General features: G+C 33.9%; 2 protein-coding genes across 2 annotated transcripts; one reads left to right on the top strand and one right to left on the bottom strand.

Moving 5' to 3' along the window:
- The first annotated feature begins 2,337 nt into the window (after positions 1-2,337).
- On the top strand, positions 2,338-4,278 carry LOC140873406 (pentatricopeptide repeat-containing protein At1g02370, mitochondrial-like). Its single transcript, XM_073276508.1, has 2 exons — positions 2,338-2,656; positions 2,984-4,278. The coding sequence occupies exons 1-2, from the start codon at positions 2,399-2,401 to the stop codon at positions 4,145-4,147; spliced, it is 1,422 nt and encodes a 473-aa protein (XP_073132609.1). The 5' UTR covers positions 2,338-2,398; the 3' UTR covers positions 4,148-4,278.
- A 1,190-nt stretch (positions 4,279-5,468) lies between these two features.
- LOC140873410 (uncharacterized) lies at positions 5,469-9,595 on the bottom strand. The gene is made up of 9 exons (XM_073276513.1): positions 9,354-9,595; positions 7,865-8,392; positions 7,527-7,592; positions 7,281-7,447; positions 7,046-7,175; positions 6,749-6,842; positions 6,218-6,606; positions 6,040-6,144; positions 5,469-5,946 (listed from the first exon to the last, which is right to left on the bottom strand). Exons 1-9 carry the CDS (start codon positions 9,483-9,485, stop codon positions 5,641-5,643), a joined length of 1,917 nt encoding a protein of 638 aa, XP_073132614.1. The 5' UTR covers positions 9,486-9,595; the 3' UTR covers positions 5,469-5,640.
- Positions 9,596-10,050: the final 455 nt, after the last annotated feature.

Here is a 10,050-nt window from a genome sequence, read left to right as displayed (position 1 = left end):
GATTTAGAAAATAATATCAATAAGATCAATCTATCAATACAAGAATTAGAGAAGAATTTCAAAGAATATATTGATTTAGCAACGACTAGATTAATAATTGAATAAGAAAGACATAATAATGAAATATTAAACTATCTTAAGGAAGTTCTTCCAATAGATAAAGGAAAATGGAAAATGGAAGAAGAACCACCATTCAAAATTGAATCATGGTATAGAAATCCCCTTAGTTATGACAAACATAAGTATGAAGATGTTTAGTAAAACAGACTCATCTGAATCTGAACAAATAGGAGTAAATACAGAAGAATTATATCATTCACATAAAGAATCAGAACAATACAGAGATATGGATATTTCAGAATCAGAATCTGAAGATGATTCTAGACCACAATTAAATCTACGAACAAATGTAGAAGATAGTAGTGGAAGAGATGATGAAGAATTTAAATACAACAGAGACCAATACTCTGGATCTTATAAAGATGTTAGAGACATTCTTAGAGAATCAAAAACATCAGGATTTGTGAAACAAAATATTTTAGATTTAGGTTGTTCAACAACTAAAGAAAAAAAACCAAAGATAGATCATTGGGCAAATGAACTATCAGTACAAATTCAATTAACATCATTATTAGACAAAAGTGAGAATATTCAAGTTTTAACTCATGGGATGATAAAAATGACATTGGTAGGAGCAGTAAGAACTTGGGATGAAAACCTAGTAATTACTAATCTACCACAAGGAATGACAGGACATCGATATTTCGAACTATTTGTTGATGCCTTGTACCAACAATTTTTAGGAGTTTCTAATAATGATGCTAATCTCGTAGCTAAGTACATAGAACAAAATAGAGCAATTTTTATTCTAGATAATATTAAACTATGCAATTTATGTTATTTAGAAGAATTTATATGTGATTATGAAACAAACTATTATCAGTTAATAGATGCTGATAAAAAATAACATTATAAATTAAGTATTTTTAATAAAATACCTAATATACCAATAAATAGTAAAGATGAATTCTTAACTAGCGCTTATGCCAAAACACTAGGGGGAGCTATTAAATTCATTAAAGATGTTATAACAAAAAAATGTCATGAAGTAACATTAAATAAAAGAATATCCAGATCTTACAAACAAAACAATAAACTTTGTTGTGACAAAATGAAATTCACAGTAAAGGAATACGGTTGCAAAACAAACATGTCACACAAACATTTAAAATGACAGAAACATAATAAATTTAATAAACCTTATAAATCTTTTAATAGAAAATTTATTCCATATAAGAAAAAGAAATTTAAAAGGAATTTCTTCAGAAAACCTTATAAAAGAAAATTTTATAAAAAATTTGATAACAAAAAACCACCTTGCCCAAAGGGTAAAGGAAAGAATTGCACATGTTGGTTGTGCAACGAAGAAGGACATTATGCGAATGAATGTCCAAAACGAAACGAAAAGAAAAATAAAGTTAAATTTCTTGAAGAAATATATACTATTGGATTCTATCCAGTAGAAACAATTGAATTTTCATCCGACGATTAAAATATTTATTATATTGATGAATCAAGTGAATCAGATTTTGAATCTGATTCCACATTTGATAATTCAAGAAATAAAAATGATTAAAATAATTATAAGGGTATTTTTGGAAAATGCAACTCTAGGTATTAAACTCAAACTTTTGTTTGGCTTGGGTACGTATTTCCAAGTTGCCCTTATTTTAATTATTAGTAAAACTAATGTAATCTCGCACATGCGAGTATAAATTAATATAATATATTTATCATTATATGTTACATATAAATAATATATTTTTTATTTTTTATTAATTAGTTTAATTATGATTTTTTTTATTTCTAATGTAATGTAATTTAAAAGTTATTTATCTTATATATAAATTTTAAGTGACAAAAATATGGACAATATGTACAAATAGAATCAAATTTACATATTTATTTAATATAAAGATAATTTTGTAGAAAAATGTTGGTTTCATCTCTCTATAAGGAGCACGACAATTTTGTAAAAAATGTTGGGTCATCTCTATAAGGAGCTCAACTATTAGATATAGTATAAATAAATAAACTTGTCGAAATATTTATTTGAATAGTTACAAAATATTTAAATTAATAACTTTTTATTTGACATGAAAATTAATAACTTGAATGAGCTTAAGATCATTAAAATAATATATATATATATATATATATATATAAAAGTTAAACAAAAAAACACAAAAAAGGATATTACAGTAATTTTTTGTTTTTTTTTTAAATATAGATGAACCGTCGTTGGTAACCGCGGGTCTTCACGGTGCCATGAAAAAGTCCAAAAAGCCCTTCGGCCACTTCACAGTCCAACTCCGAAGCCCGAACCTTTGGAAGAAAAATGGCGACTGGTAGAATCCTCCCAAAATCGTCGTCAATATTTGCTCGTTGGTTGTGTACGGCGGCGAAGCCATCGGAAACGGCGAAGAAGAGAAGCCATCTGTTCCAAAAAATTGTGAGGCTCACTCCATCCTCCAAAAGCGCCATTGTAGAATTTCTTGACAACTGGGTTTGTGCAGGAAATGTAGTCCGGCGCTCCGAATTGATCAGCCTCATTGCTTATTACCGAAATCGCAACAAGTATCACCTCGCTTCCCAGGTATTTTATTCTGTTCTGTTCCCGAAACTTCGATGTTTGTGTTGGAAATATGGATTATACAAATGGGTTTTCACTTCTGTGAGCCAATCTCGTTGATTGATGAACAACCTGACCTGGTTCACAATTTAGCATAGCTAATCTGTTTTGGACTTTATGAGCAGGCTTCTTTCTTATACTTAACCTGTGTGCTTTTCAATTAACATCGATTCGGTCTTTGTTCTATTGATTCCGAACCAAATAATTCTCCATGGGCATGTTTTATTATCTTGCCGGTGTGGGTTTCTCTGTTTAACTTGTAAATTTTAGATGTATATATGATCATGTCAGCTGTTTGATTGGATGGAAAAAAGCAAAGTTGCGATGCAGAATTCTGATCAAGCTGTATGTATTGGCATCCTCCACAAGACGAAGGGTTTAGCTTCAGCTGAAAAATACTTCGATGGCCTTCAAGACTCGGACAAAACTCAGAAAACCTTTGGAGCGATTATTAACTGTTATTGCAATGCCAAAGTCTGCGATAAGGCTTTGGAAACCTTTGAGAAGATGAAGGAGTTAAATTATGCGGTCACCGTGAATTACAACAGTATGCTTGCACTCTACTATAAGATGGACCAGCCAGAGAAAGTGGTCTCGTTGGTACAAGAAATGGAGGCGAAACATATCGCTCTTGACATCTATACCTATAATTTATTGCTCAACACTTATGCTGTTCTAGAAAATTTCGATGCTGTTGAAGAAGTTTTAGAGAAAATGAAAGGTAATAATGTGGAATGTTGTTTGTTTACATGTGGAAACCTAGCCACCATATATGTCAACCGTGGGTTGTTCGAAAAGGCCAATCATATGCTTGAAACGATGGAGAAAATGGAGAATCCGCTGGAGAAGTTTGGATTTGGAGCTTTACGAACCCGTTTGAAGTTGTATTCTGATATGAACAATCTATCTGGAGTTAAACGGGCGTGGGAGTCTTTTAAGTCTACTTATCAGACCCCCAATAACACCAGCCACCTTTTCATGCTTGTAGCTCTTTCCAAACTCGGGGATCAAGAAACCCTCGAGGATATTTTTAAAGAGTGGGAAACAGGTTGTTCTTCTTATGATTTCCGGTTACCGAATGTGTTACTAAAGTTTTACCTCAGACGGGACATGATTGAAGAGGCCGCAACGCTCTTTGAAAAATTGGTTAACAAAGGGATGAATCCTAATTTGAGCACATATTCCTTGCTTGCCGATCTATGCATAAAAAAGGGTCAAATTGATTCGGCCCTGAAGCATTTGGAGACGGGATTTGATCAGGCGAAAAAGAAGAAGAAGGGATTTTGTATATCAGAGGTAACGATTAATCTTTTTCTGAATTATTTGGAGGAGCGTTGTGATGAAGATAGAGCTGAGAAGTTTATAGAGAGCATGAGGAAGATCGATGGCCTCGAATCGGTATGCGATTCCTTGCTTTTGAAGATCAAATCATCCAATAGGGCCATTGATAGCTGAGAGTTTTCACTAATATGCATCTGGAACCAGAACCTGAAATACCAATTTGCTCTGCTTGTAAGCAAATTGCCCTTTGATTATTTGGGAGCTTTAGATTATTTAAGAATCAGCTGTAGAAATGTGTTCTACATTATGCTTTTATTTGAAATCCAATACTTTTGTCTTGAGATTGATTGAACTTAAGACTTTAGCTAAGTTTGATTTCCACATAACCGTTATTTTATTTATTTATTTATATTTTCGAAATCACGTTCAAAAACTAATTTGAAAAACGTATTCACGACTTCTAGCCCAATTTATCCGTGCATAAGCCCAATAATAAAAAAATTTCATCTTTTTAAATTACAATTTAGTCATTATGTTTTTTAGTTCTTTAATTTTATTACTTTCAAGTTTCAATTGTAGTTAGGTTTTATTTTTATTATTAAAATAATTTTTACAATTGTAATACAATGCCATTTAAATATAATTATTTTAAATTACATATGACCTCCTTGTTCACATTATGTTATCATCTTTATTTGAATATATATAAAATTAGTTGTAAGAAAAACTAAATTGCGTCCAAAAAAATCACCAGTTTGTGTAATATATACAATATGGAAGCTTTTTTTTTTTTTTTTTTTTTTTACATGAAAACCCGCGGTCGCTATCTTTTGGTGCACTTCGGATAAAGCCCCGGACTAACGCAATAGCCTGCAAACTACGCTAGTCAGGTAAACCACACTGGGCAAATCTGGTGTGACAAGTTAGTCCAAAAAAATGTTGGCAGAAAAATCGAACTTTTGATTTATGACCAAAAATTTACCTACTCAACCAACTTAAATAACCTTTGAAGGCAAGGTTTTTTTTTTTTTTTTTTTTTTCTTTTGTAGACTACTTGTGGAAGCATGTTGCTGGAATTATAGCTTATGTTTTATTAATATTTTTTAAAAAAATAATAGTAAATAAATTGATTAGAAGGAGTGAGGTGACAGGAAGGTGGAGCTGTCTTTTCCGATGGGACAAATGATAACAGAATCCCAGGACTCAGAGATATTTTACTATTCATTTTGTTTCTTTCTTGGATTGGATTTTCATTATAATTATAGTACCAAAGCCCCGCGGAATGCACGGGAGCATTCGGTCCCATTTTCTATGTGCAATAATAATATAATAATAATAACAATCTTTTTCTTTTTCACCTTGAATTCAAGAAGTCTGCTCTTCATGAGGGCAGATGCCAATTTTACATCCATTTACCCATTTATACTATGTTTTGATCAAATCAAGAATAAACAAAATTAATAACATTATTTCAAACTATTAGATATACCACAAATCAGCATGTGATCAAGAAAAGCTGCTTTGTTAAGTCTAGTTTTAATAATTTATATATGTACGTTTAAATTAAATTTATCAAATCACACTCATATTTCATATCATAAACTCTCAAATATCATTGGCAAAAAAGGGGGACAAATCACAAGAAAGAGACCATGTTCTAGCTTGTTTTAAAGCCTAGAATTATCAGTCCCTGGACCCCCCAGGGTTAAAACAACACCTTGAAGTTCATTATTATTAATCCTAGGACCTTGTTTTGCAGATGCTCGATTTTCGGGGGACGATCTCCTCGACAGGGCTCCTTCAAAGCAGGAACCGGACTTGGTGTCAACCACTTTCGCATGCTGCTGGGAATGCCTGGGGAGTGAAAAACTAGAAAGGTTTTTCCCAGGAACGCCACGAGTATCAGTCGTATGGTGCACGAAAGATGAGGGACATCGGCCAAGAACTGCACCTCTTGAAACAAGATCAGGGCCCTTGACAAAAAATTTCATAACAAAGTTTGCTTTTAGATAATAAAATATAAAGGAAGAGGTTTACTGAAAAAAAGAATAGAATCTATAGCTTACAGGAGGAAACAGGACTCCTCTATAAACCGTCCCATTGACAACGGCAGTCATTAAGTAGCCAGAATCAAATGCTCCGTCAACTTGGCCGCGAACCTCAGCTCCAATCTGATAATTGCATATGATGAATTGAAGAGTAGTCAAGTAATTTGGAGCTAGCTAGTAAAATGTCTTATCTTACCATATTTCGGGTTTTTGGTGTCTCATGAGACGATGATTCCACTGCTTTGCATTGCACTTCACATGCATGATCATTACAAACAACATTCGCGAGTTCTTGTTTTCTTTGATTTGAATGATCCGAAGATAAACGAATATCCCCACAAGTCCTGGCAGTGTCGCTGCTCAGGTTTAGAAGAGCACGACTCGGAGTTGAAATTTTCTGCCTGAACAATGGATGAACTCTAGGAGACGAGGAAGAGCGGTTGCTTTTGGTCCTAATCATCTTCTCACAACCAGATTTGGATGGGGACGAATGCTGCGAAAGTGGAAAAGATTGATCCACGGACTCCGGATTTGTATCAAGTATCTTTGAGTTGCTTGTTCTTCTCCGCTTAGGATGCAACATATCTTCATCAAACAACAAATATTTTCACTTTAAGTAAATAGGTGTGTACAATTACAAGATGCTCGGAGCTCAAACACGAACAACTATTAATACATTGTTTTAAGAGGGTGGAATCGACGAGGGATCATGCTGATGGAAGCGAACCTGAGCCAAAACGAAAAGTCTGTTTAGAGGCGAGCTCACCGGGGACATCCTTCCTTTCTAAATCTTCACTGTCTCCCACAAATGTTGTTTTCGGCTGCAAACAATGGTAAGAATCAATATATCAGTCTTCAGAAAGGCAAATTAATTCTGCATTAGACTAGCTCAGGTACATACTGGGTATCGACTTAGTATAACATATATAGGGATCAACAATAATCACTACAGTGAGCTACCATAACATTGATTTATTTTTTTCCCAGTAAAAAGCACAATTGTTCAATTCAGTACATGTATTACCAAATCACGTGGAGCTTGTCTTAAAAATATTTTTGTTTCTTTGTTGTCCATGTTTCCAACAGAATTACTTGCGGGGGAATCGATTTGCAAGATGAGTAGCTCGCTAAGAGGCCGTTCGTCCTCTCCGCACCTAGAACATTGAGGAAGAAAGTAAAATTGTGTCAATGCAATGCAAGTCATTGACAAAAACAAAGAGAACAAAGTTTTAATGCATGCTGACATAAAAGAGTCTAACCCTCCAAAGACGGCTATGCCGAGGTTTGTGACGGTCGCTGTGTGAGAAAATCGTCCTTGAGACTTTTGAAAGCTTGTGTCAAGCTGATGCGATGAAGATGTGATCACATCTAGAACCCATATGTCATTGTAGTAATGTTTGTCCCCAACTCCGCCTAGTACATACATCTGCAAAGGCACATGCTTTGTTATTCGACAAACTAACAAAGAAAATCGAAGTCTTGGTTTTGAGACAAAAAAGACTTGCCTTGGTACCTATACTAACGGAAGCATGGCCAGCACGAGCGCTAGGCAAAGGTCCCCGACCGTCCATCTGACAAGAAGATTAATATAACTTCTGATCATTTAACATAACAAATTTTAATCATGTGTTCATCCATTGAGCTAAACAAACATATCAAGTTGATCGTCACGATTATTCTGTACTGATGGAGCTACAAAATTTCCAACAGACCGTTTTATGTTATCAAGACACATTACAAACAACAAATCAGTTTCTCAAAACACAGTGGTACCTAGTACAACAAAGAGATTTCGTATGCAAATAATATGTGCCAGGAAGCAAAAGAGACTCGAATTTCATACCGTGGACCAAATACTTCTATTCAAGTCCAGAACACAAACATCACATTGGTATCGATCACCAGAGTCTCCACCACATACAAATAACCTGTCACCCACAACCACAGAACTATGGCTATCCCGAGGAGCGGGGACGTGCCCTCTTACTTCAGGTGAAGTCCATTCCATTTTCATCAAGTCCAAAATATGCAAGTCACTTAAGTAGTTTGCTTCACCTTCACCACTTCCCCCGAAAACGATCATTTTCTCATCACCAACGACATTAGCGGTGTGGCTTTCTCGAGCACATGGAGGATTTCCTCGGCATTCGGGATGAGTCCACACCCTGGTCAAGAGATCCAATATGTGGAGATCATTTACTTTCTTAGAACCATTAGTACCTCCAAATACTATCATTTTGCTCCCAACAAGAACAGCACTATGACTGTCTCTGGGCCCCGGTCCCGATCCTGAAGTCTCGAGTATGTTCCATGTCATCGTCTCGAGACTGCACACGAGAACATCACTAAAATGCACACCCCCTCGACATCCCTAAACAAACCACCAAAATATGTATATTCATTAAATTTTTCCTTTTCTATATATCAAGAAAATCAAGCCAAAATCAAAGCGATCATTCTATTCTAAGATAATTAACACTGTTATGAATGAAACTCGTCGCGGATAGAGCATTGGTTCTCCATGTCACAAATTACAATTTTTGAATGGTTTTGTTTGCAAAAGTTGACTCAATTAAGCACACAACACATGACCAGGATAAATTAACTAACATAGGACTAGATTAGCTATAAAACTAACAGTATACACAAAGCATCATTTTTCCATAGGAAAACACTTTCTTGATAACCAATAAGAAAATGTATAAAGACTGAAATTTTCATTTGGCATTCGTTGGCTTCTCATTACTCTTGGAGATAAATGGTGACTATTTATTAAAACCTTTTTTGGAATAAGGCTTGATCCAAGAAGTGAAAAAATATTTTACTTCTCAAAGTAAAATTGAATTCTCATTTTATTAGAATAGATACCGCAACTAGTTAAAAGTTCAAGTCATGACAGCTTGGATTTTTCCTTTTTGTACGTTCAATTTATGTTGTAGTGGTATTAGTGCTTAGCATGTTCATTAACTCCAGATGAGAAAACAAGAGTACCGAAAATAATTCGAGATCTCCTTAAAGAAAAAGAACAAATATATATTTTAGATGCTTCCCACTGTAAATAAATGAGAAAATCCAAGATTTGGGGACAAAATGCCAGCAAGAGGCCAGCAAAAGGGCAGGAAAAAAAAATTCAGAATAAATAAAATCTTTCAAGAAAGTGAAGTTGTCATCTTTCCAAAATCAACCATCCAAGAAACTTATTAAGAAGGGAAAAAATAAAAAAAAATTCAAAGCATAAACCTTGAACAAATGTAATCCAGAACAAGTGTATATATTATCATGCAAAATATATATTAATTTGACAAATAAAGTTTAAAAAGAAAAACACATACTCCAAAAACGTAGAGCAAACCATTGAAGTAGCAAGCAGAATGGCCCCATCTCTCAGAAGGGTGAGCTTCCATAGCCTTTGGATACACCACCATTGCCTTCTTTCTTCCAACTTCACCTCCCAAAGACCCCATTTTTCTTTCTTTCAGTATTTCATGTATGATAATTAATATATATGTATATATAATATATTTTTTGTGATAAATATATAAATTATATATGTTTGATTTGAATGGGAGAGAGATTGGAGAATAGAAAATGGAGGTTCAAAAAAATAAAGAAGAAGGTGACATATCAACTATCAGTGTCAATGGACATGAAAAGATGGGCGCTTTCAAGTCTACATCACTGTTGCACCAACATCTTCCACCCCTCCATCTTATAAATAGTCCTGGTTAAATGCACACATTTTATTTATTTATAAATTTAAATATTTATTCTTTTTTTAAAAAAAAAATTATTCTTTTTTATATATCATAACGTGAGTCTTTTTAAGTACGAACTAATATATTTAAAAAAAAAAATTTGTTTGCTCAGTTTCCCAAGTTGTCTAACAGAAAATTATGGAGACCACCAAGGGTAGTTGGTATGTACAAGGGGATTTATTTATTTATTTTTTAAATGGAAAGTTTATTATAATCTAGTATCGTGTCTAAAATTGTGTTTCAAATTAAATCTGAGATTTTGATATCGTATGAC

This window comes from Henckelia pumila, unplaced genomic scaffold (assembly GCF_033568475.1).
Source record: "Henckelia pumila isolate YLH828 unplaced genomic scaffold, ASM3356847v2 CTG_549, whole genome shotgun sequence".
NCBI classification, from domain to species: domain Eukaryota; kingdom Viridiplantae; phylum Streptophyta; class Magnoliopsida; order Lamiales; family Gesneriaceae; genus Henckelia; species Henckelia pumila.
The sequence above is the reverse complement of the archived record's forward strand: the minus strand, read 5'-3'. Positions and strand labels throughout refer to the sequence as shown.

Coding starts and splice junctions, on each gene's coding strand:
- LOC140873406 (XM_073276508.1), top strand. CDS start 2,399: ATGGCGACTGGTAGAATCCTCCCAAAATCGTCGTCAATATTTGCTCGT. Junction 2,657..2,983: donor AGTATCACCTCGCTTCCCAG/GTATTTTATTCT, acceptor TGATCATGTCAG/CTGTTTGATTGGATGGAAAA.
- LOC140873410 (XM_073276513.1), bottom strand. CDS start 9,485: ATGGGGTCTTTGGGAGGTGAAGTTGGAAGAAAGAAGGCAATGGTGGTG. Junction 7,176..7,280: donor GGCATAGCCGTCTTTGGAGG/GTTAGACTCTTT, acceptor TCAATGTTCTAG/GTGCGGAGAGGACGAACGGC. Junction 6,607..6,748: donor GACTTTTCGTTTTGGCTCAG/GTTCGCTTCCAT, acceptor TGTTTGATGAAG/ATATGTTGCATCCTAAGCGG.